Source organism: Patiria miniata, unplaced genomic scaffold (assembly GCF_015706575.1).
Source record: "Patiria miniata isolate m_02_andy unplaced genomic scaffold, ASM1570657v1 HiC_scaffold_6, whole genome shotgun sequence".
NCBI classification, from domain to species: Eukaryota; Metazoa; Echinodermata; class Asteroidea; order Valvatida; family Asterinidae; genus Patiria; species Patiria miniata.
This window is the reverse complement of record NW_024037073.1, coordinates 13,280,385-13,307,157: the sequence shown is the minus strand read 5'-3', so window position 1 is coordinate 13,307,157 and position 26,773 is coordinate 13,280,385. Positions and strand designations below refer to the sequence as shown.

The window sequence follows — 26,773 nt, the reverse complement described above, 5'->3', positions numbered from 1 at the left end:
TAAGTGTTTGGCTGCAATTTCAAGTAATACATAAATCGCCCCCCCCCCCAAAAAAAAGGAGAAAAACTGAGGTTGTGCCCTTGAGGTACCTGCCAGAATGAATAAAAATTCCATTGGATATTATAGTTCAAGAAAACATAAAGTGAACTAAAGCCAAGTCCAAACCATTTGATCTGTTTAACATTGTAAATCACTACCGTGGTAAAGATAATAAACCTGAAAATCCATATATATTTTTTTCAAACCACAAGTATCAGATTAAATCTCGTGCCATGCATGTACCAAGAAATACAACACTTATTGAGTCATTCTAACTTGACTGACAGAATGTCAATCACGACTTTGGAATGTCAGGGTTATTTTTTTTCAGCTAAATCCCATAAGCTGTTTACTGTTTATTTGTCCAGAGCTTCCCCGTCCACCTATTCTAATCCGAAATTGATTTGACTGACAGTATTTTATAAATATAGAGGGACCAGTGTCTTAATGCATATTCCAATAGCGGGTAACAATTTTCACTTTGATTTATGTCCATCCTGCTAAGGTTTGCTCAGGAATTTATCACATGTTTAAGAACTCTTGACAGAGACGATGGCAAACTTGTACAAACAGTAAAGTTTAGGCTTAATAAAAATTATTGATTGGTTGTGTTTTATGAGGTTCCCAGATGTTAGCTTATTATTGCAGCTTTGAATAGAGGATTTGGGCACATGGGTTTTTTTTTCATCTTTTAAAAAAGTATTGCTTCTTACCTTCGATTAATCTTCCCAGATTAAAATTATTTCGAAAAAATAGGCCACGCCCTAAGAAGACACAGTAACAACGAGGCAAAACTAAACATTAATTTAATAAATAATGAATAAAAGCAAAAACCAAACCGATACAAAAACTTAAATAAATGATCAAACAACAAAGAAGTGATGAATATTTCCTAGACAAAGGACACAATTTCATTACAGGCAATTGTATTTTAGTTGAAACTATTATAAACGCTGAAAAAAGTTTTAATTTTACCTAGATACATTTCCCGTGTGATTACTGTATAATATTTGTTTGTGGTGATAGTGATGGGCTCTATCTCGTTGCAAAAGGTATTCAACTTGTATTCATTTGGACTTTTTTCTTATACATTTCATTCCACCACTTAAGTCTTGAACCTGATCCCTAGTCCTTCATCAAGGATGTAGTAGCGGCTCTGCAATTGGTTAGTCCGGTCGCCCGGCAGGAACCTGAAATCATTTCAATTTCCTTGTACAAATCACCTCTTGAAGATGCATGGAAGTCGCTCAAGTTGACTGTGACTTTGCAAAAATAGAAACAAAAAATTTGGACTGTTAAAGAAATTATGTGATGACTCACTGCACAAACAAAGTTCAACGATTTTGTTTTTCCGGTTTGGCATCGGTGTACATGTAAGTTGTGAGGTAGTATTATAAAATCTTTTTTTTTTGAAATGTGGCATGATGATTAGGGGAATTGTGGTACAGAGTTCATGCCTAAGGAGAGTACCTTGGCTTATTCAGTTCAGGGGGCAAGGGTCGGGACCGGTGTGCTGGGTGATAGACTCTGGGGAGTGGAGATGGGTCTTGGTGCAGTGCGGGGTGTGGGCTTAAGGATCGATAGACGATCCTTTAGTCCGATTTTCAGATTGTGGGTGTGGGGATATAGGCAATCCCATTGCCCGATCATTTTGAGGACAGGGGTGGGTTTGCGTGTCGTGGGAGCATGAGGAAACAGATTTGTTACATTGCTTATTAATTAATTAAAAACGATTATTAGTATTACTATAATTATTTTTTAAAAATCATTTCTGGTAATAAAGCCAAGGATTCCTCAAAAGCGCCCTTGGTGCTGTATCTCCCAAGCCTGAAGTAACATGTAGAGAACAGACAGTGAGAAGAAATAACAGTTTTATAGGTTGAGGAAAACCCCAGAATAATATTTTAGCTAAGGAAAACACATGGAATCAGGCAGGGACTGAAAACCCAATCCACATATTGGCCCAGGTGAGATTCGAACCCAGGCCACAGCGGCGGAAGGCGAGGAAAGTACCGCTACGCCAACCTGACTTAAATGTACATATCTGTTCCAGTACAAAAATTTTGTTTCTTGAGAGCTCACTAAAGATAAAGATACTGGTACCGGTAAAAATGTATGATGTCAATGCCCAGATAATCCATGACTCACCCATCACTCGGTACCAGGGGAGGTCCGTATTAAGATCAATGTGATATAATCTGAAAGGATGGTTATAAAGCAAAGGAAACCCCCTACAATAAGTGACTTTAGTCATGATCAATAACACACAATACCGACTCTACTCCCCAATTATACCGGACTGTACACATGTATAGTTCGCATTGATCAGACCGTAATCCAAACTTCCTGTGTCCGAGATGGGAAATTCTTTCTTGTGTTGTATTGTTGTTTTATTTTATCACAAGCCTGGTCATAAAACGCACCAGCGGATCAAAGGGAAGAGTCCTGCATGATGTATGAGGTTTTACAGGGGAACAAAAGAAACCACAAGTTCCTTGTTTTGGGGGAGACTAGCATTCAGCCAGACATCCTCTTTTGATTGGACCCCTGCATGCTTGTCTGCTGCCATTGTCTGTCCTGTCCCCTGCCCTGGGCCAATGACATCTTTGCTATTTTCCCACCAGTTGAGAAACAAGTGAAATGCAATGAGCTGGGTCAATATTTGTGTTTCTGTTGGAACATTAGCTTCTTTGGTTGTATTTCGTCTGGGGTATTTGTTTTTCTTTTGATGTATAGCCCACTGTTCACCAACATTCAAATATGTTTCTGTATGACCTTCATGAAACTCACCTCACTTCAAAGAATTCATAAAAACGAAGAAAGACTTTTTTTCTAAATCCATTGAAATTTTCCGAAGTGATTCCCACAGCCTCCCCCCCTCCCCAATATAAAAACTCACGTGACACCAGCCCAACCTTACAGCAATATGAACCAGACATTCTGAACAAATCCTCCAGACTATGGACAAATCTGATGAATTAGTAACCCATAAAATCCATAATTCTAATCAGGGCCCAAAGGCCCGGGAATTTCATGCATACCGCTTGTCAGTCATATATCACTGGTCTCGGGCAAAAAAAAAATTACTGGAAATTGCTGAACAAGTTTGTCAAAATTGTTTCCAAGTTCATGTGAGGACACACCCCTCTACTGGGGGGGGGGGGGGGGTTGAGTTGGTTCCCTCGGCAAGTCATTAAGGGTAATAAATCTAATTTCACGGCCATTTGCAAGCCAAAGAAATTCCAGATGTCAAGATGGATCGGAGTGACAACTTACAATATACATGCACAGTGCCCAGCTTCACATACATGTAGCTTGGCAAAATCTGGACAGAATTGAAAATGGTATTTAGATGGATAAAGATAATGTATAAAGATTTCTCTATTTCAAAAAGGCATCCAGAAATAATTATATATGGTGTAACAGGTGTAACAGGCTTGTAAATACATCAATGAAATACAGGTTATTTTCAGCACTTATTAAGTTGTGAACTAGTTCAAGTTAAGGCACTTTCTGCAGAATTTTCTTCGTTTTCGGCCAAAAAAATGCTATTCTTTATATTACTGCAGACAGGAATGTGTTTAGTGCAGGGATAAAGCTTTCTTGCGAGTTCTCCTGAAGACGGTCAAAGCATACTGACCGGAACGTTGTGTTTATACCTCTGGTTCTTTTCAGAACCATTCTCTTAGCTTGAGAAATTATTCCCACGTGATGTTTCTGGCTTTCCGCAAACCTTTCTTTCATTAGTATCTCCACCATGCACAGCCTCATATCTTACTTTTCTTGCAAGTTGGTTTCTTTAGAAATAAGTCTCTCTCTTAAAACAACTCTCTCTGAAGGGACACATGAACTGAATGGTCTTGCAAGGGCTAGCTTGCTCACTGGTTTTAAAGTTTTGATTTTTTTTCTGTACATTACCACAGCTGACAACAAGTGCGAGCTCAACTGCATGCCGAAAGGCAAGAACTTCTACTATCGGCTTGCGGAGAAAGTCATTGATGGAACGAGGTGCGAAGCAGATAAGCTGGACGTGTGCGTGAATGGTGATTGTATGGTATGTGTTGTCTTGAATCATATGGGATGTTGGGCGCTTTACGTGGGAAAAAATGGCAAATCTCTGAAATATGAAAACGTGTTGGAAATGAACACTACGAAACAAAAAGGTCATGAAGTAACCCTGACAAAAACAGCCTGTTCGTGAAAGCATGGTCAAAACGTGGAAATTTTGTTTAAATATGGTTAAAACATAGACCTTGCTGACTGCAGACTTTCTTTGACAGAATTATGTCCAGTTAAAGTTTTTGATTTCACAAAGGTAAAAGAAAGAAAAAAAAGAATACGCCTGTAAAACTTTTGGGTATGCAATTATTGAACTGATGCACCTTTTCAAACCATCCAAAGACTTCAGGCAAAAGTATGGTCCGAAAACATGACATTACGTAAACATTTCGGATCATAAATTTGGATTAAAAAATAACACCTCACACATTGAATTTTGGTTGTATCTCAATTTAAAGTTGGCCCAGAAGTGTCTGGTGTCGAAATTTAATCGTTTTCTAGAATTCTAAAATAGACCTTAGTTCTGAATAGGGCACCGCCTGGATTGATACACTGTTATACCCCTGGCTTTTAGGTTTCTCATAACTAGGTTTTTCTAAAGTCTCTTCAATAAAATGAAAGCCACCAAGTTGTCTTTTGTTCCATGAGCTGTGGCATTGAAGGGTTTTGCCTTGAAAGGAAGCAAGGTGACTTGTAACCTTGGCATTAAATGACCGCATAATTTGTTTACTGCCCTTGATAAAGATGTCCTCCCAGCTCAGTCATGCTGGTATTTGTTTGTTCTCCTTGCTGGTGAGGTGGCAGGGGAGAGTTTAATGTCTTGCTCAAGGATATAAGACATATGGTCATGCCAAGTACTGGCATCCTTTCTCTATGGTCCTAGCAATGTGACTGAGCTAATTTTTGGGGATCTGTGGAGATTTCTAATGTTTGATCAACTTATGATGCAAATTTTTCCAAATGTTTATGACTTCACGGTCTCCCTCCAGGAAATGGTTGCCAAAAATGTTAGCAGCACTGCAAAGTTAGCAACACCACAAAATTAAAACCACTACAGTGGAACGCCACTATAACGAACATCACGGGATCCACAGAAATTGTTGGTAAAAGCGATCGTTCGGTATAACGATTTTAAGCTGTTGGTGCTCCAGTACTCATTTTTCAATAAATAGCGCCCTCAGAACTTCACCCTGCACGCCCTGGTACTTCTAGTTACTGAAAGATGACTTTGAACACGTGCCGACTATTGAATACTGTAATTACACAGATTGTGAGCTTACTACCGGTACCTACAGCAATGGGTGGCTTTCCCCTTCTATTCCTTTGGGGAAATAATAGCCACTTTTTGCTCTTCTATTGACATTTTTCAACATTAATACTCGGTACATTTTGTACACAAAAATCAAGAGCCAAGGACGATGTTCGGTATAGCCGAATGTTCGGTATAGCGGTGTTCAGTTTAGCGACGTTCTCCTTTATGAAATGTTTGAAATCTGGTCTGCATTATGAAACTGGTTTGCACACAGTACGGCAGTGTTGCAGAAAAATGCAGTAATTTTGGGCTCTTGTCCAATATGCCACACGCCACTCTTAACAGTACATCACATAAACAAATATCATTGGATAATGGATTTGCTCTTTCGGATGTAAAGAAGATCTGTTTGCTCAGTGTTTTCAAGAGAGTCCCAAAATAAATCAGTTTGAGAGTGGGCAGGGAGTATAAACGGCCGATAAAAATGATTGACTGTTGCTTGTTCTATTATTTCTAAGCTCCTCGGTGCAGTGCAAATTGATTCAGATGAGGGGGTGGGCATTATCTCCTCAGTTGGCCCCAGATCTTTCAAAACCACCCTCTGATGTGTTTGCATCTGTGTGGGCTTACAGTAACCTCTTGAACCATATCGTCCAACCTGACCACACTAAAACCATTACTCACCTCACTGGCATGCGGGTTTAGTTTTGGAAGATACTGTTTTTGTTTGGAGGAAAAAAAATTTAATGAGACAAAAGTTGGTGTTCTGATAACACTTGATATGATCAATCAAAACATATTTGCTCCTGGTTTTGGGGGGAGGTAGCAATTAAACCACAAGCAAGACTTATTTGGCCAAAGGTCATGTTATTGGAGTTTCAATTGCCTACCACAAGTTACAAAAAAAAGTTCCCCAAAAGCTCACTATGAGGGTGGGGGTTGGGGGGGGGGGGTCTAGGGTGCAGGTGCAGGTTGAAGTGGAACAAGGAAAGGATTATATTCCCCTTATCAAATTTTTATGAGAGGATGTAGGGGTTTTATTGCCAGAAAATCAGGTAGATTATGAAAACCTGTTTAGATTTATCATACATTTGCTTTTAATTCCAAACACACCCAGCACAAAAATACACATAACCTTTGTACATGCCTAGCTCTTTATTCATGATTTTATAATATTTTTACCGTATATTTGCACTCTCCCTTTTTTGTTTTGGTTTATGTTCGCTAGATAGAGGTGCTTGTCCGAAACCATGAAACCCATATATGTATCCTGTTAAACTGTGATGAGAATTGAGTGAGGTTGCACATTTACCTGCTCATCCCTAGGTTGTATTGCCTGTGCCCCTTCGTCCAATACAGTAGAGAAGTCCTCTCTATCGCAAGCCAATCACAAGTCTACTCGCAAGTTCAGTTCAAGTTAAGCTACATGTACTCTCTGAATGTAAAAGAGTGAAAAAACCACTCCAAAAGATGACAGCTTCACTCTAAAAGAGTGAAACTTCCACTCCTTTAAAGAGACATATGGCGGACAACTCTTTTAAGTTTTAGCTACGAGTGATTTTTTACTCTTCCACATTTAGAGAGTATTCGACCCATGATTCAACTGGAGTGTGACATGGACACAGGCATATAATTCCTTTGTTCATCCACTATTCTTTACGGTTTTATTTTGCTTGGTTTTTGATGTTTCCAGAGAGTAGGATGTGACAACATGTTGGGTTCTGATGCCCAGGAAGACGTGTGCCGAGAGTGCAATGGAAATGGTTCCTCCTGCAAGACAATCACTGGGGTCTTCAACCGGAAGAAGTTGCCATTCGGTGCGTTCTCAACAAATACAATAATGGAGATTGTCCCATCTTATAAAAGGACATAAACCTTTTGTTAGTGGTTTTATATCCGTCACAAAACCATGGGGGGACCGGGGGGGGGGGGGGGAGGGGGGGGTAAGTAAACCCTGGAAGAAAGCAATAGTTATAGTTTGCAGTTTTGAATAATTTGCAAATTATATTTGAAATTGAGGATTTTCCTGGACCAAACCTTTCACTTTAAAATGGGTAACTTTAGGAATAGACTCCATCATTCCCTGATAAACTAACAGTGTCTGAGCAATGTCACGAGGTTTGCAGTATGTTGTACTGCAAATACTGCAACGGGAATTTTGTTGTTGTTTTGGAAAATTTAAATTGAGCTTAATTTGAACACCAGTCCCATTTTTTAGTCACACGCCACTCAAGTCTAAAAATGGTCTCCGCAGAATAGTCCGAAAATTCTGGAGGTTAATACATTTGATTACCTACTTCAAGAATTTTTTTTATCTCATGGAATCAATTGTCTGAATTGCTAACAGAAAGAAAACTGAATGACGTCTCAGCATATCAGTGCTGTGAAACATCACTGGTCGATGTCCCTAACAGACCCCATTTATTGAGCCATATATAAGCTCACTGTACGCAGATTGTTTTAAGATGTGGTTTAAGTACATGAACATACTGCGTTGCATAATTACATTTGCATATTTTTGTCAAGTGTACAATTAATTGCATTGACTTCTTTTTTTATCCCAGGTTACAATGATATCCTTGTGCTACCAGCTGGTGCTGTGAATATTCATATCAGTGAGGTCAAACCGTCCAATAACTTCTTGGGTAAGCTCCATGGATGAATCCTACGCTGGGGGTCTGACAAACCCTTGGTCCTCATATCGACTAATTTGGCAAACAAACTTAGAAGCCATGTTTTTCTTAAACATAAGGCGCTTACATTCTCGTAACCCCTTGGTGGAAGGAGCCCGGAGTGGGTGCGTACTACCTGAGCGCAAGCCTGGTTCTACCTCAAGAATGACTCCTAATTTTGTCCGCCCAATTTGCCAATACCCTTTCACAGATAGATAATAGGTCAATATAGTGAAGGTATATTTTGGTATAGTTTGGTTCCATCCTTGGACAGTTTACAAATATCGAATGCTTCGAGTGGTGTAGTAAAACTAGCCTCCCGAGGTTATCCATGGACATTCTATTTTCCCGAGGCGAAGCCGAGGGCAAATAGAATGGTCCATGGATCACCGAGGGAGGCTAGTTTTACTTCACCACGAGATAAAGCATTCAATATTTGTTTTATAACACTTCACCCACAGATTCTGCTTGATTTTAATATTTTACATTATTTAAATCTGAACACAGTTGAAATAAACTTCAATTTCAATACAAAATTGGTGGAAAATGTATTTCTCTCTTAAAACCTAACCCTTCACAAAATGTTTGAACCCAAGTCTGCGGCGCGCTCTCTTTGGAATAATACGCGCTATGCACAATGCGCAACGCGCACCCCAGCATGCATTTGCACACAAATACCGCGCCGTGGAAATAGTACTTTGGTTGCTAATGGTATAGTACTTTGGTTGCTATGCGCATAGTACTTTTGGCCGTGCACAGAAAGATAGCAAAAATAGAAAGTAACATGTGACTCGCTCTCGGCCAATCAAGACACAGAATCTGTGGGTGAGGTGTTATAATTTGCACTACGAATGAGCGCAAACTATCCCACAATGCAGCATGACCAGTCTTGCATCTATCTGTTAAGAGTCGGTGGTATTGTGGGGTTTTTTTGCATTTTGACTGTGCTATACTTTGTGATTAGGATAACTCTATGACGTTACAATGGGTTTAGACACCTTCCTATTTACAGTAGAAATGGAGAAGTATTTTTGGGAAAAATGTAAAACGGGTCCGTTTTTTATTAAAAATCCTTGCATTGTACTGACTACTCATCGAAAGGGATAGAGGCTAGAGAATTTACTGCAGAACAAACTAGAATTTTCAACTTTTTCTGTGACTTCATCAGTAATAAGCAGTAATTGAGGGGTATCTTTTTTCCATCTAAAAACACTGAATGACCTCTGCATATTATAGGCTACATGCTAAGCTACGGATTAAGAAATTGTGTTAAGAGCCAGTGACCCTGTGATTTCTGTCGATGGTCAGTCAGTTTTCTTTCTCTGACTAATGATTAATGCACGACTAAGATCTAGAGTTACTCTATTGAAAGTAGGAACTTTCCCCGCCAGCTTGAACTTGACATATAATTTGGTGATTACCTTGCCACCTGTTATGTGGGATGGAATGTCAGCCTTTAAGCAAGGAATCCAGGGGCTTGCCGTCATTGTCTGACCTTGAGTGAGCTCACTGCAAGAGAAAGTGGTACATTGTGTGGTGTAACCCAAAAAGAGCAATTTTGGGGGGGCCAGCTTTAGGGAGGGGGGTTGGGGTTGATGATTCCAAACCCTTGTTCTGATTTTGAAAATGCCATGACTGACTTCGCAAAGTCATAGTTCAATCAGTCAAAGCATTTTGTAATTTTGAGAGTTAATGTTTATACACTTCTGTTTGTGTGTGAGTGCGTTTTCTAAAAAAATAAAACAAAAAATACCCTGATCCACCTTAACAACAAAACTCAAATGTTAATTGGTTCAGCAGATTTGTAGGGTTAGAGTTTTAGAGTATATAGATGTAGAATGAAGAAGTAAAAGATTTTGAGTTGACTAAATGTTTCTGTTTGTTATGATCAACGTACTGCGTATGATGCATGCATGCCATAGGCCTATAAGTTTGTAGAAGAATGATACATTAAAATTGCCTTCTTTTCTCAATATAGTTATGTGACCATACATGCCAAAACTGCTGGTGTTTTTACTTCTATTTTCTAAAGAAAAAGACAAGTATAGAAATAAGTCTGATGAAGTCATTTGCTGGAGATAGACACATGGTAGCTACATAAAACTGTATTTTGCAACAACAACAACAACAAAATGAGAGCTTAAGGGGCCTTATAATTAAAGACTATTCTTAGTACTGCAGATTGTTTGATGTTCAAGAGCATTTCCTCTCGAGTTTTAATATATTTACCATGACCTTTTACAAGGACAAACAGTTCTGTTTGTCTAATTGTGAGCAGAGGACAGAATTGAAACTGAAATTGCCAACAGCTTGGATATTAAGGGGGGAAAAAAGCTCCTAATGACCTGGTAGTTATATGAACAGATGGTAATTTCATTCACTGATAAGAAGCAAATTTGCAAATGTCTTTCCAGCTCTGCGCAATGCCGATGGACAGTACTACATCAATGGCAACTTCAGCATTGACTTTCCCCAACCGTTTGATGTGGCAGATACGGTGATTTACTATGAGAGGAAATTTGGCGCCCCTTTTTACGGTGCAGAGGTCCTGCACGCCCTGGGCCCAATTACAGAGCCGTTGTTTGTTGTGGTTGGTATTCATGGTTTTTGTGGGGTTTTGGGGGTGCATTTTATGAGTCTTATGATTGATCATTCAATCCACTAGCATTTAGTTGTTTTATTTCGAATTCATTCATTGTGGGGAAAAGTCATGATGCCGATAGATTAATTGCTCATAAAGTGAAAAAAAAAATTTGCTCATGGTAGTCTTTTTGAGACCTTCGAGGGATTTTGTTGATGGTAGCTGCTGTTTTTCAGATGGCATGATATTCTTTTATGACTTTCCAAAAAGAAGTGGCTTAACCTTTTCAGAAGGTGAAGCCTAGAAGTCTTGCGGTATCATGGTAGCCTCTGCCTGCAGGAAGGAACAGTTTTGTCCTCCACGACAAGACCCGGACATTTTTCATTTATGGCAATTGATAACTTCCCTGTGGCCAAAAAGCTTCCTCTGCACTTACACATGTACATCGTGTACGATAATCAAAAGTTGTGTGTACATGTAAGTGATTTAAAAGTGCTGCTGAGATACTGATCATTTCCCTAAAAATATTTTAGAATTTGCTGCCAACTTGTTCCGTTTCAAATTGACATGTACCCTATGGGTTCCATGCGCTAACAAGAGAGGGCGCTTTTTAACCACTTTTGTGAGAGCCCAATGGATGGGTCACACATGCAGGTACTGGTACGTGCCTACTGACCTTTATCATGCTGCCACCATGTCAGTCATGTTCCCAGTATCCAATAACAGTACTGAATGATAACGGTTTTTGTGCAAAAAGGAACCAGACTATTTTTCCTTCAAGCCTCGCTTTGGTTACGTTGATTTGAATGGGAAAAATCCAAATGGCCGCAACATGATAATGGTCTATAGCACGAAGTAAGCTCATCAAATTTCATTCTGAATGTGCACAAACCATAGCATCTTCACATGAGTGTCATTGTTGTCGGCAAGGTGTTCGAATGGCCCTCCCAGTGGTCTCCCCAACTCTCCCTTTCTTGCCATTGAGGGGGTACTTGTGTATGGAGCCCATACCAGCCAGCATGAAACATGGGTACATGTCATTACATTTGGATCACGTCTGCACATTCAAATGAGAATTCAAACTCTATGGAATTGGGTACTTGAAAAATATGGGTACTTGTTTGGTTTCGGGCGGATGTTTTAAGCATCGAGACCCCAACATATGGCCAATGAATTGATAGTTGTTTCTCAATGTCTTAGTCTTGTTTCTGAAACTGGAACAGTGAGTTAATTTACCATTGATCCCTGGGGCGGTAATATCCCATTGACATCATTGCCTCTGGATCACCTACCCCTGAATGCTTCTTAAGACCCGAACAAGCTTATCAGTGAACTAGATTGAGATTTTTGTCACAGCACGGCAGGTGATCCTCAGGCATCGAGATCATCAGAGCCAGATGAAATCAACCTGTCTGGAACAAAGATCAACTGGTTGAACTTTTGTATTGGGTTTTTGTATGAAGAGTACATTGTAACAGTGGGAAAGATTTTGAGTCCTAGACATAGGCCTAGTATCCTGTCAGGTTTTTTTTTTATGATTTAAGCATTGACATATGTTTTCCCTGCCTGAAGTTTAAAGATAACAGGTGTACATACATGTAAGAAATATGCCATCATAAATCATAAAGAAAAGAAAAAAAGAAAAGAAATAACTTATTTAAAAACCAAATATTTAACTATTTCAAGTTTGAAAAAAATTGTGCAGCAGCTGTAACCAGCGCTGTGTGCCTAATGATGGAGTACATGCAGCTTATTTCTAACTTAATGTTCAAAAACCTGTAGCATTTTCTGGTTTCATGGTGAGAATGTCACCCAATTTTTCCTGCGACTGAAATGTTCTCCGTTTTTACAACTGAGGGCATATAATTAGGGCTGGAAAGTGTGGTAATTGAATGTGGAAAGTGCGTCTTAAGGGGATTTTGTGACGTCAATGCCAGAATTGACGCTATGAATTTGGAAAAAGTTAAACTTGTGTCAACTGTGAATTTTACCCCCTATGTATTGTGATGCGATGCGCATTTGCATGAAGTGTGAACCATAGTCCCTTAGCCAAGAAAGTAAGAAATCGATACAGCTTTTGTGGCTCACTTTTTTGACTGCCACTCTTACGTCGTAGCTTGTTACACAAGAGAGGAACCACGGAGTCGCGTATAACTACTCTGTTCCGTCGGACAATGAAGGAGCCAAACCCGACACCTACTCCTGGCTGTTTGGAGATTTCACGCCTTGCACGCGGACGTGTGGAGGGGGTAAGTCTTTTTTCTCACATGTGTAATGCTAGTGGCATTGATCAAAGCATTTCCATATGCATTATGAAAGCCCCCAAGTTTGTTTTTCCAAGCTTTGTCAAGGACTGTGGTCGGTAAATGAGTACTTTCCTGTGAAAGGTCATGGGAAAAGTTAACTTTTACACCACCCAGCATTGCAAAATTTAACATTTTGCAAGGACGGTTTCTTTAAAACTTTCACAATTTGTATCAAATTGTGCCCAAGACATCAATCTTCAGTTTCGAGCAGTGGCTGCAATATGCGCCACAGCACTTATATATACATACCCCTTATAAAGGTGCTACATAATGGGTGTCACATTTCTCATAAACTTCATTCGCCTGTCTTTAAAAATAAACAAAATTACCAGCACCTTGAGTACCTAATTGTAGGTAGATATGTGCGCTATATAAGACGCCGGTATTATTATTATTATTAATCTGAAAACTTGTGAGCACGGCACAAAAACAACGATGGCATTCAAGAAAGTAAAGTGGGTGGGTGGGGGGAGGCTGTGCTTGCAGTGAAAATAGCCGGAAGACTGTCATCCATGTCATGTTTTCATCTGTCGTTTGGCACTAGTTGTTAGCTACGTAATTTCAAGTGACAGAAATGAGTAATTTAAGTCAATATAGAAATTGGCTTCAAAGTTTCCCCCAGTCTGTCACCAGTGGCTTGATGACATGACGGCAGGGATTACATGTATACTGCCATCAAACAGGTGTCAAGTGATATGTTGTCTCTTTATGTAACAATTTTTTACTAGTTCTCTCAATTTTTCATTTACATTTAAGAGTGCAAACACTTAAGTTTTTATTATCTGTTTGCTACTTGTGAGAGTTTCTAATTCATGGGAGGTAATTCAGTGTAGGTGTTCATTGTGTTTAAAGGGAATGTACATCATTGGCTTTTTATTTGCTGTAATTTTCAGTAATAAACAATATGAGGGGTTAGTATAATAGATCAAATATTGTTACACTGACATGTTTGAAGTTTGTGTTCAAAAATGCTGGAAAAACCAAGAAAAACTAAAATGTTCAAGTAGTCTGGTTCCCTGACTCCACTAAAGATGATATGGAATAATTCATTAGATGCCGGAAAGTTGTAAGGTAAGGGAACCAGTCTAGCTGGCCTGCACCCGTTCATGAACATGTTACCAATAGCAAACAAAATTTGGTCTGAAAAAAGTGTAAAGTTGGAGCAGAAGATGAAAAATAGTTAGGTTTTTCCAACGGTGGTCGGCCGACCACCGTTGGAAAGGTATACAAAAATACCATTTTCTTGAAAATGACTTTACACCAGGTGCCATAATTTTACAGGATGCTTTAGACTGTCATTTACCAACATCCTAGTAAGGTATTTCGTAAAAACTTGGTAGTTTTATTTTTCGATGTTTGCAAATGTTGTATATTCCCTTTAATGGATCAGAGAGGGTGTAAGCAATGTTTTGTGCTCCCAGTGATAATAATGTAAATTGCTTTGATCTTTATTGAAAGCTCTATTCCTGTAAATTATTCTGTTCATCGTAAGTTATACCTTAGGGAGACGAGGTAGATGAAGGAGGCATTTCAGTGTCACAACCCTATTTAGAGGCAAAATTTAACAGTCGTCGATTGCTCGTGGTCCAATTATTACACATATTAAAACTTGTTGGGGTAGGATAAGGTAAAATGGGGAATTAGGGGTCGGGAAAGTTTGAAACTTTTGTTTCAACCCTGTGGGAATGCCCCCATAAGGTACCATTCTTGGTAATTCCTATATTGTACATAGGAAACAGTCACCTCCGGAAGTCACAGATAACAAATTGACATATTTCTGTAATGGCCCTTGACGAGCAAAGGCTTTGCTTGTCGCCCTTGAAGGATTTGGGGATAAAATACAAAGTACGAGCTGGATCCGTACATTGGTTAATCATTACATGAATCATTCTGCACTTGGCAGGAAACGTGTGTTAGGAAGTGCACCTGTGTTTATGAATTACTCAACTGAGAGTTCATGACTGGGTTAAAACATGGCCTTAAGAAAGGCATTCCTTTGGATTCAGACAATTGATGAAGTCAGAATTTGTTTTTCTCCTTCGGGGCTTTAGAAGGCAAAACTCCTCTCCCAGAGTCTCTCAGGTAGAATGTTTGGCACAATTTGTCACAATAGGTTAACCCTTGGAGGCAACCAAAGGCTGCACTGAGATCCAGCGAGTTGCTGTCGTCAACACGAGTCCTCAGCACACAATTTGCAAGAGTGTAGAAACAGACCCTTGCATCTGACGTCAGATTGAGGATGGGTCATTTTTTCCTATTGTAGTTTGATTATCACTGAATTTAAATGTCAAAAATTGCCCTCAGCGAGGGCGCACCGTGCAAGGGGTCTAGCTTGTGGGTACAGAAGAGTATAACCCTCATTGCACCCGTTTTGCCCTCAGCGAGGGCGCACCGTGCAAGGGGTCTAGCTTGTGGGTACAGAAGAGTATAACCCTCATTGCATACGTTTTGCCCTCAGCGAGGGCGCACCGTGCAAGGTGTCTAGCTTGTGGGTACAGAAGAGTATAACCCTCATTGCACCCGTTTTGCCCTCAGCGAGGGCGCACCGTGCAAGGGGTCTAGCTTGTGGGCACAGAAGAGTATAACCCTCATTGCACCCGTTTTGCAAGGGTAAACTTGTGTAAGGCTTAGATCATATTCTTATGACATCTTGTTATTGTTTATTGTCCTAATATCAAGCCCCCGGGAGGGGGGGGGGGGGCTGCAGCACCCCCAACTTTTTGGATGGGGTGCTGGGAAAAATGTGTTCCATCACCCCCTGGCAAAAATGTGTTCCAGCAAACCAGCACCCCCGGGCAAAAATGTGTTCCAGCAGGCTTACCTAAAATGATTGCTACCGGTATGGGAAACTTTTTAAAAAATGCAGTCATACACATTAAGCTCATGCAACATTTTTCTATTCACAAGGGTATGAAGAGTGACATGTAGGTACATGGGGATCATCATCAACAAGGATTTCTCGCCCCCAACTGCCCTTTTTCCCCTCTGAGTCATTTCATGATATAGAAGAGCCTTGATGCTTGGAGAAAGCATAAACAACTTGTAACTGTTACAAAACCTTGCAGTTGATACCCCGGATTTGAAAGTCATTTTGAAAGTATTTATCACATCAAGGCTGGATTTGTTACCTTGGCATGTTGTAATTGCCTTGATGAATGAGGTATGCATATGAGTATGTCTAGGTCAAGTTGTTTTGAGGGGAAAATCACTAGGGAAAAAAATAGTCTGTTAACTAGTTCAAAACTTTGTGAAATGCTCAATGCGAAAAGACCATAACTAATTTTGTAGGTCATTCTGTTCATTCAAACCTTGAAAAGAATTGATGTTTTTCTCTTTCTTCAAATATTAATAATGAGGTTGAAAACTGGCCTAGTTGGCTTGTTTTTTTTTTAGATATGATGTACCAGTAAGTACATTTTTACTTTTTTGAGATATGAATGTTTGGAACCTTGCTTTTTCACAAGGTTTGTAAAGTATTTTGTTAATAACTACTTTGTACGTGTGTCTTTTGTTCTCATTCAGCTTTCTTTTTGATTTGATTTCCATTATAAATTAGGATAAAGCACTTCAGATTTTGAACTTTTTTGCCCATTCCAAAAGGTCATCAGCTGAGAGATGTATGGTGTGCGCGATCCCGTGACTTTGACAAAGTACCAGAGTACCTGTGTGATCCCACCTTGAAACCGGCTGTGAATCACTCCTGTAACATGGTGCCCTGCCCACCAAGGTACGTCAGTAATGTTGTTTAAAGCTGCATTTCCCATACCGTTTTCGAGTTTCATCTCAAAAAAATATAACTTCTCTTTCTAAATTGCTTTCTTTCAAGCAATACAAAAGTTGGTCACTTTTGAATGAGATATCGACCAAAACAAAATCGGCCCGTGTTTAGTTATTTAGTTGTCACTTTACAAATGCCAAATTATTTGCTGTCAGACAATAATTCCGTTCGAGCGGGGTACGATGGCTCCCATCCCACAATCAGTATCGATAACATACGGACAGGGAGCCAGTCCGCTCGCAAAGTGGATCTGTTTGTGTCCAAAGCACAAAGCTTATTGTTTTCAAAGGGTTGCAGACGTCCAAAAATAGAGGGGGAAAAGGAGATTTTTGGTTGGAATAAAACATACAAATTGAAAAATTCATAAAGAGAAAAAAAATTGAATGTGTTGAAGAGCAACCTTAAGTCAGTTATGGAAAACCACCCACTAATGCTAGACATTCTTTGGGTGAGGGCATCTCATCATGATTGCCCATTGTCAGTGGCACACCCAGTGGAGGGAAGGGTTGGTGGGACATGATCCGCAACCTTCTGAACAAACCCCCAAAAAACCCAAAAAACTAAAAAAAATTAGTAAAAATAGGAACAAAGAAAAAGCTAAGAAAAGAAGGATTCTTTCAGTAACGAATATTATAACTCGTAGCTGTGCTTTCAAAGTCTTTTGAACACTTAAGTGAATGCATTATTTCAATTACACAAAGCAACATTTTTAAGCTGACAATGTCCTGACCAAAAAGAGACCTTTTTGGAATTTTTGGTTTGGGAGTTGGAGCTTCGTTCTTGGTACAAGCCTGAAAATGTGCTGTATCATATACAGTTCTCATTACTGTTCTTCAGGCTCTTGTAAATAAATATATATAGTTCTTGTAAAAACCAATAGTGGGAAGTTTCTTGTAAAATAAAACAGTTAAAACAGATAAAATCCAATTCCTCACAGTATGGAATAATACACACAAAATTAACCTCGTAGGGTTTCGGTCCGTACATTTGTCCTCCCATATGCAGTTGGTTCGCCGGTGAGTGGAGCCCTTGCTCTACTTCATGCGGGCTAGGTCAACAGGCCCGACTGGTCTACTGTGAGCAGGTCATGCATGGTGACCGGGCAGAGATTATCCACGATTCCTTCTGTGAGAACGGCGTCCTGCTAGAAAAGCCCAGCTTCCAGCAGCACTGCACAGTGGCGCCGTGCCCTGATTGGACAACAGGCAACTGGTCCCAGGTTGGTTGGTCACCATTATTAAACACTGATTAGCCGGCCACTAACATAACCACTAGCCGCGTGCTATGCACTGTCCAAAGCGTGAACAGCGACCTCACACGGAAAAGCTACAATATGCAAATCAGTTGTTGCCGACCGAATGCCTTTGGGACAACAGTTCCCTTTACTTTATGTTTTTCTTTAACTGGATCGTTTGGCTACAATCTCCAACAAGTTTAGAGTCCGTAGACCAAATATAACTGGATATAAATCCAGCGACAAAAGAAAGGAAAACATTAAGCCATCATGACCATATTCAGTGTTCAGCTGGCAGCAACTGATTTGCATATTGTAGCCTACCCACGTGAGGTTGCTGTTCGCGCTTCATACAGCGAGTGCATATCGCGCGGCTAGTGTTTATGTTTACAGCCGTTATCGGCTGGCCATCGGTCATCGAACGAACACCATTGACGAATGCCTTGACCAAGGCTACATTAGGTTCTGCCCTTCACTTGACATATAAATTGTATTAAAGCACTCTATACTCAAACTTGCTTGTGTTGGACTTGAACCAGTGACCTTCTTATTAGTACAAGGCCCAATTTCATGCAGGCATTAGATTTTTCAGACTTTTTGAATCTGAGAGAAAGACATTATCAGTATAGAAAGATGTGCATCTTTCAGACCTTTAATCCAATTGTCAGATTTCATGACAATTGAGAATTGACAATCTCATCCCTGTTCACGGAGCTGCTAAGCAGAAAAATATTGTTGAGCAAGTTTATGTACTTAGCAATTATCAGCAGAGAACCAGCTACCAGCAGTGAACAGTAGGTGACATTCAGGCTGGTCACCGGTTACCGCTAAGCAACAGTTTTTACATGCTTAGCATAAAAATGACCCCAGTACCTAGTGCTCTTCCAAAAATGGATTTTTTTTTCACTCAACAAATTTTCAATTTGTATGATTTGTTATATCACAAAAAACTACATTATTCGGATTTTGGGCAATTGCAACCCTCTGAAAAAGACTTTCATTTTGTTGAAAACTGAACCTGCCGTGTGAGAGCCGAATTATTATCTGTCAACTAATAATTCAAATTTTGTGAATAACTAATTAAATAACTAAAACTGGATGTCTCCTTCGCTCAATTTCTCATTCGAAAATGAATAACTTTTATATTGTTAGGAATGAAGCAGTTGAAAAAAAATCTGTTTTTGTATCTGTTTTTCGAAGTGAAACTCTAAACTACATGTAGGACGAGAAAACGCATCTTTAACCACTCAGACTCAAGTAGTTGTAAAAGTTTTGTTGAACAGCAAAACCAAACTTTTGATAAAAACCTAAATTTGGCGAAACCGAATTTCCATCTGTTTAAAAGCCTGGACCTAGCTGTTTGACAGCTGTTCTGCTAATTTGGTCCATCACCTATCGGTTCCTTTGAGGTCAATTCTAGATCCATCTGGGATGTTTGTACCAATCTGATCCCTCCCACAGGAATTTCGGTGCACTTATTTAAGGCAAAATTTATTTGGGAATAGTGTATTTTCCAGACACAAGTTCATAAATGCAGAAATCTGAATGTATTTTTTATTTATAAGCAACTAAATAGTGGATGCTTGAACGAACTAGTTGAGAGAAAAAATGATACGTAAAGTGGAATAAGCAAGTAGAGAAAAGAAGCAGCTTGACTTTGATGTATATTGCATTCAAAAGGAAAACAAAAAGTTTGATCAAAAATGGGATCAGAGTTGTTTTGAGTTGTTCCAGAAAACCATATTGAGCAACCTCCGAAACCTTACCCATGTTGAACCACACATATGAACAAGTGTTAAAGATCTAGAGTTGCACTTTTGGTTTTGAAACCCTCAGGTATGGTTGCTTTAATATGTGTATCATCTTTCATAATGGCCTCCTGAAATTGGCACGTCAATGTTTGCACTACCCCTCATGTGTTCCTCTCCACTGAACCTCAATCTCTCCCAACCCCTCCCCCCAACCCCCTACAGTGCTCAGTCACCTGCGGGCGCGGTATCCAGACCAGACAAGTCTCCTGCAGCTCTGGGGAGGAGGCCCTTGCCGACACCAAATGTACCATCGAAACCCTACCAGACAGCCAGAAGGCGTGTCACATGGGGCCATGTGAGGAGGTGCAGTGGCTGGCGACCCAGTGGTCTGATGTAAGTCCCCTCGGGATCTTGTCTCTGATCTGATCACGTCTCAACTGGCCAGGTGTTTTTTTTTTTAATTGTACATGTACCTGTCATCAAAGTATTCTAGGATTATCTGGACCAACAGGAGCTGGTTACAAGAAAGTGTCTATTTTTTTATTGAAGAGGTAAAGCGGACAGAGTTCAATAAGTAATTGAAAGAGGATGCTTAAAGGGAATATACATCATTTGCTTTTGCTGTAATTTTCAGAAATGGATGGAATTGGGGGGTTGGAAATATATAGCAAATATAGTTACACTGACCTTTTTGAGGTTTTGGGTTCGAAAACGCTATAAAAACCAAGAAAAACAATCATTTTCCTGTAGTCTGGTTCCCTGACTCCATATAAGAAGAAACAGAGCAGTTTACATACATTGGGGAATTGTAAGGTCAGGGAACCAGTCTAGCTGGCTCGTGCCCGTTCATAGGTTTGTAATCGATTGCAAACAAGTGCGATGGTCAATTGTGGCCAGTATTTGAAAAAAAGCCAGTTTTTTCCAACGCTGATCGGCCGATCAGCGTTGGAAATTGATACAAAAATACCACTTTTCTTGAAAATGACAGTATACCAGGTGCCATGATTTTACAGGATGCTTTACACTGTCATTCACTAACAGTCCAGCAAGGTATTTCAAAATGATTTGGTAGTTTTATTTTTTGATGTTTGCAAATGTTGTATTTTCCCTTTAAAGATGGTTCAATTTCTTTTGGGGGCGGGGAGGGGAGGGGGCGACAACATGGTGTAAGGGCCTAGACAGTGTGAGCCCTCCGGGACTTAGGTTGGATTGTTGGGCAGGAAAGGTCATGGAACAATAAGTTTGAGATTTTGGAAGACCAATATAGTGTTACACCTGTTTCTGACCGAGTTTAGAGTTTAGTTAAGTTGAACGGTTGAAACAATTATGAACCACTATCCACTACATGAGCAAGACATCCAAAAGAGCGGCTGTTGCTGTCGTTGGAAGTGACTTGACCACAGCATTTTTGTATCAGATGTCACTCCGGCGAATGGAATAGAAATGCATTAAGTCTGCCTTCTCGAAACTGAATTGTATTTGGTTGTAACTATGTTTCGGCGCGACTTTGGTTCATCTTCTGTGAACTTCTTACATGTATAAGTCCAGTTGTCTGAATGAAAATGTAACGCTGTGTTCTGTTGGGTTACTTTTCTGTGGTTAGAGTTGAAATGTCACTTTCAACTGAATTGCAACATCATTGAAATTCAGTCTTAAAAACGTACATGTACCCAACAATCATTGAAATTCAGTCTTAAAATGTACATGTACGCTCTGCTAAATGCTACAGTTACAATGACGGGATAAATAGTTTAAGTGATGAAGAAAATATTGACCAACATTCAAACCAACAGATATGTATATAGTTCTTGCTGTGCTTATCAATACACAATCCCGTGAAATCCTTCTCTCTGTCATTCATGGTGTATTTATCATGGTATTGCATTGACGCCACTTTTCTTCTTTTACTAGTGTTCTGACCAGTGTGGTGAAGGCATTCAGACCAGGCAAGTACACTGCATGGGACCCTCCGGTACCTTGTACAACGAGGATATCTGTGATGCTGGTCTGCGGCCGGCTACCACCCAGCGCTGTTCATCCAGGCAGGCTTGCCTACCGCTGTGGCATGCCTCTCGTTGGACTGAGGTAAACCAATCGATAATTTGTCATCTAATCCCTGGTTAAAGTTGTGATCCCCAAATGCGAAACTATTTGTATTAATAAATTTTCGAACTTTTATATGGTCTATTCCAACCAAAAATCCTCCTTATTATTCCTTTGCTTTGTTTGATTGACTAGAGTTTCATAAAATTGGTATATAACTTTTAACAAGAGAGTTGAAATTTCCTGAATTATTAGTTTATTTTTTGACAGAAAAATGTAATTCCATGAAATCTTCCCCCCCCCCCCCCCCCCCCGAACAAAAAAAAACAAGACCAAAAACGTCATGGGTAGGCAACAATCACTCAAAGTCAAATTTAAAACAAAATCATTAAAAAACTTTTAAAATCAAATCTGCTGGGCCAACATCAGGATTTGGTTTTCAGTTCCTACCTGATTCTTTTGCTTTTCCCTACAATACCAGATGGCGTTTTTTCCCTTCCATCTATGAAATTGCAATTTCCTTCCTCCATATTTACTATTAGTGAAGTGACTCCACTGGAAACAAATTATATGATTTTTGTGGGCTATCCTGCCGAATGCCCAATACATGATGCAATATTACAGCTACTATCTATTAAAACTTTTCGCGAGTGCAAGAAAACGGGCCCTGTGTTGGGCTTTCGCAGCATACAAAGACCTGTATTGTATTTTGCTATGCAGTGTTCTACAGATTGCGGGCAGGGCCTACGCATCAGGAACGTCTTCTGCGCTCATTTTGTGAACGACCAATGGGAGACCACCTCGGACGGCATGTGCAATGCCACTATCAAACTGTCCACCTCGGAGGTTTGCGACAACGGACCTTGTGTGGGAGCTGTGTGGTTGACTGGACCCTGGCATAAGGTACGATGCTGAATCAAGGGCAAACAAGTTTTTCACATCTGTATGAAAATCTCATGATTTTTGTTAATGCCTCTTTTTGCATATCAAGGATAAGATTTCTCCAGATTTTTACCGGATTGCCGGATTAAAAACAAAAAAATCCTTTTGAATTGCAGAACTTTTGAGGTCTTACCATGAAGGTTTCTCTGTCTTTATTATTTCGTCGCGTCCGTGCAACAAGGTTGTATCCCCTTAAATGGCGTGTCGCGTCATGTACGTGAAACACAAGTTTTCAATGTCAAAAGGTCGTATCTCGATTAAACAACCCAGATGTACACACAAAGTCCATTGACGTCGCGATACGCGAGATACGACCTTGTTGGACGGAGCTACCGGTATTTGCGTAAGATACGGCTTTTTTGCAGAATGAGTTATGACCTTGTTGCACTGACGCGACGATTTTTATTGGTATGAAACACAGCACAAATCAATGGTTTATATGGAAAAAAAGCAATTGCCATTTTTTCTTGGGGTATCGTGAGGCAAATACATACACGTACCATAGACCCTAGGTAATGTTCCAGGCTTCGACGGCCCACACCCTATGCCGAATATGTTGTCGATTTTTCATTTTTCCACATAACCATTTTTTTTTTTACCTATTCCACTGTCTTAGGTCCGAGACATAATGACGTCATGCTTTATTTACAGTGTAAATGGAGGCTGTCGTCCACACCTGGCTCAAAGGAAAATGCACATATAGACAGAGCCTGACGTCATTATGTCATTATTAACATTGAGTAGATACAGCAGCCCGTTGTCTTCAGCTTTTACTCCATCTTAACAATTCAAGCCATTTTTCTTGTGCTGAATCACAGTGCATCACCAGAAGAGCTTAATTTTAACTTTTCGATTGTATTTGATTAGTGTTCAGCCAAGTGTGGGGGAGGACAGAGGACACGGCAGATCCTGTGTTTCAGGGACGGGACTTCATTGGACGGTTCCCAGTGTGACATGACGAGCCAGCCAATCGAGCAAGAGTACTGCAACACCCAGCCCTGCGATGGTGGAGAAGGTTAGCTAAGTTGTTCACTTCTCTGTTCACTAGAATACCGTCTAACTGTCATCAGACCTTGACCATTTAATCACTTTAGGGGGTGGCATGGGTGGCTTGTGCGTAAAGCGCTCACCTCTCACCAAGGTGACCACGGTTCGAATCCTGGCCGCGGACCACATGTGAGTAGAGTTGTGCGTTGGTTCTCTCCTGTGCCACGAGGGTTTTTCTCCGGGCCCTCCGGTTTTCCTCCCTCCGGAAAAATCAAACACTTTAGATCTCAGGCTGTGCTCCGTTGTCATATATGGGTCGATGTGGCCGGCAGCCACAGGCGCCTTTACGTGCCAGCGGCCCGACCACGTTGTAGCCGCGTCCTTCGCAATTCAGCATACCAGCTGCGAGTAAGGATGAAAAGAAACACGTGTGTCTTCTACGCGTAGCAAAGTCTTTTTATTTGCCACACACCGGTCTTATGGTTGGACCATTTAATACAAGAAAGGGAGGAATTCACTACAACATGGAAATAAACATTGTAATTGAATTGAATTTGGTGTCGTTTTAATCAAGTTTCATATCTATTTCAGGCAGGGGCTCCAGAATGGTGCGACTCTTGTTGACAAAAAAAAAAATCACTGAATGAGTTGAAACAGTCCCTTGTCTGACAGTTCACACTCTACTTCTGGTTTGTGCTGTCCATTGCGCACCGCAACAGTTAATGCTATTTGTCTTGGACACGGAGCTTTCCTGGGGTCCATGGGATTACAGTGCCTGTTTTTTATCAAGTTGGACAAATATGTGAATGTGATTTTGGTTTGATTGGATTTAGGGGATTGTGAGAGCTCAACCCATGGGTGTTGTCCAGATGGAATCACTGAGGCGACCGGACCAGACCAGAATGGCTGTGTTACCAGGTCAGTTATTGTTCATTCACCATGTACGTTACTGCTCGGATTAAACGCTTCCCCAATACCCTGATCATGGTGTACGTGTGATAAACTAAAGGTCGGTTTATAGTCAGTCGCGTGATGATGAATGTTTGACTCCGATGGTAGCTGGGTGATAAGCCTATTGGGAAGTTCATCGTCGCATGGCATCATATACTCATCAGATTTTCTGCGATATGAATTAATATTCTTATCCTCAAGTAAACTTGAATCCTCGATAATGATTGGTCGATCCATGGCAACAAGCCGTGCTACATATAACCATGTAGCACGGCCTCGGTCCATACCGCACTCCGCGCTTTTCTAAGATGCGAGCGCCATTCCGTACAACACGCACGTGCGATTGGATAACCGCTGAAAAGTTTGTGTTACAGCATCCGTGTTCCATCTTTACTGTGCGTCAAGTTTGCTTAAAGATAAATTCGTTATCGCGCTCGCGTTTGTGGAACATGGAAAATGTAGTGCGTCTGTGTCCCACATACCATGGGACACAGATGCACTACATTATTCCGTGTTCCACTCGCGCTCGCGGGATAACTTATAATATTTCATGAAACAGTGGTTAGTTTTGCCTTTCCTTTGTCAAACAGTACGAGTGAATCTCCTACTACTGTACCTTCCTCGACTGCCACCCCTACCTGTGCTGATTCCACCTTTGGTTGCTGTGCAAATGGCACAACCGCAGCCTCAGGACCAGATGGACAGGGATGCGAGGGAGAAACGTTGGGTGAGCATTGACATTCCGTCGGTCGATGCAGATCGGGGGGGGGGGGGGGGGGGGGAAGACTGGCACACTGGAGGGCTGTTGCAAAAACAAAAACCTCATTTGAAGAATCATTGTTCTTTTATGTCAGTGGGTCCCTGGAATACAAAAAGCAATTCCATTGAGAACCAGAAATGTAAACACGTCTCAGGGTTCAAGTTTCAAATCATCATAACCTATTGATTAATCCACGATATTGTCAAAATTAAATCCCAATTGAATCAAATTTGAATAAACAAATAATCAAGTATAGGTACAGTGCTCAGACCATCATGTGTTGAAGTACAGGGTTACGAAAAAACGTGATCTGTGAACTGTTATGTTTTGAATATCAGATTAAGTGAAATTGACCAAAAAGGAGTTGTGTTACATAATTGGCATTTTCTAAGCAACCCAATGTGCTATTTTCATGGTTTTTTCCAGTATTTGAAAGAAAAAACTCTTGGCTTTAATCTGATATCCAAAACATAAAAAAAATCACAGATCATGTTTTTGAAGAAGGGCAAATGTTTCAGGGTTGCTCAAGCTATGACTGAGAATACTGTGTGAATGTTTTTAAAATCAGGAGATCCCCCAAATTCCGGACGGCGTAAGGAAACTCTGGACACTGACAGAGAGAAACTAACAATGATCACACAGATAGAATTGAGTACAAGCGTACATCATATCTGTACTGAGTAATGACCTCAAGAGTCCTTTGTGTGTGTAACATCTGGTTGAATCTCACCTGATTTATAATGTGTGGATATTGGATTTGTCTGTTGCTGTCTTTTGGCATTGCGGGTTTTATCAATCGTGGAAAGGTTTTGAAAAGGAGCCTTTATTGCAACTCAAACATTTGTTTTTGCCTTGTAGAAACCTGTGAAATGGACTTCGATGCTGGTACTTGCTTTGCCTTTGTGCTCAAGTGGTACTTTGACATCTCCTACCAGCGCTGCACTAATTTCTGGTATGGTGGCTGTGAAGGCAACGCCAATCGCTTTGACACTTTACTAGAATGCCAGTCAGTGTGTGCTATCCAGCAGGAACCCATGACGCAAGAAGGTACAGTGGTCAGTTGGACCGTACATATTTCACGAAATGCTAAGACGTGTCTTAGGAAGTGTGACTCGTCTTAACGCATCCTTAAGACGCGTTCAACATGACTTAACTTCCTTTGCAAGGCGGCTGAACTCATCTTAACTTAAGATCGGTCTGAGGGTCTTTTCTTGCGTGTGTTAATTTGTATATCGTCTGGAAATCATTGCCATTAAAGACGAGTGGCGGCGTAGAGTTGTAGTTTAGAGGAAGAAAACCGAGGTAGAAACAGATTTGAAAAGATTTCTGATACAAGGGCAGTTTTAATCAAAGTAGCTTATTTACAAACTTTAATTATCGCCAGAACCTAGTCCAGTTTTTTTAAATAGAGTGATGAA

The 26,773-nt window shown here is 40.4% G+C and overlaps 1 protein-coding gene across 1 annotated transcript in view; it reads left to right on the top strand.

Moving 5' to 3' along the window:
* Nucleotides 1-26,773, top strand: part of LOC119743111 (papilin-like) — a 74,763-nt gene that overhangs the window by 14,234 nt on the left and 33,756 nt on the right. The window contains exons 5-18 of the mRNA XM_038219465.1: nucleotides 3,963-4,093; nucleotides 7,044-7,167; nucleotides 7,915-7,995; nucleotides 10,437-10,612; nucleotides 12,720-12,852; nucleotides 16,510-16,636; nucleotides 17,693-17,906; nucleotides 19,895-20,065; nucleotides 21,584-21,757; nucleotides 22,436-22,618; nucleotides 23,525-23,672; nucleotides 24,478-24,562; nucleotides 25,186-25,322; nucleotides 26,214-26,402. Coding sequence (XP_038075393.1) covers nucleotides 3,963-4,093; nucleotides 7,044-7,167; nucleotides 7,915-7,995; nucleotides 10,437-10,612; nucleotides 12,720-12,852; nucleotides 16,510-16,636; nucleotides 17,693-17,906; nucleotides 19,895-20,065; nucleotides 21,584-21,757; nucleotides 22,436-22,618; nucleotides 23,525-23,672; nucleotides 24,478-24,562; nucleotides 25,186-25,322; nucleotides 26,214-26,402 — 2,073 coding nt within the window. The remainder of the gene's footprint in view (nucleotides 1-3,962; nucleotides 4,094-7,043; nucleotides 7,168-7,914; nucleotides 7,996-10,436; nucleotides 10,613-12,719; nucleotides 12,853-16,509; nucleotides 16,637-17,692; nucleotides 17,907-19,894; nucleotides 20,066-21,583; nucleotides 21,758-22,435; nucleotides 22,619-23,524; nucleotides 23,673-24,477; nucleotides 24,563-25,185; nucleotides 25,323-26,213; nucleotides 26,403-26,773) is intronic.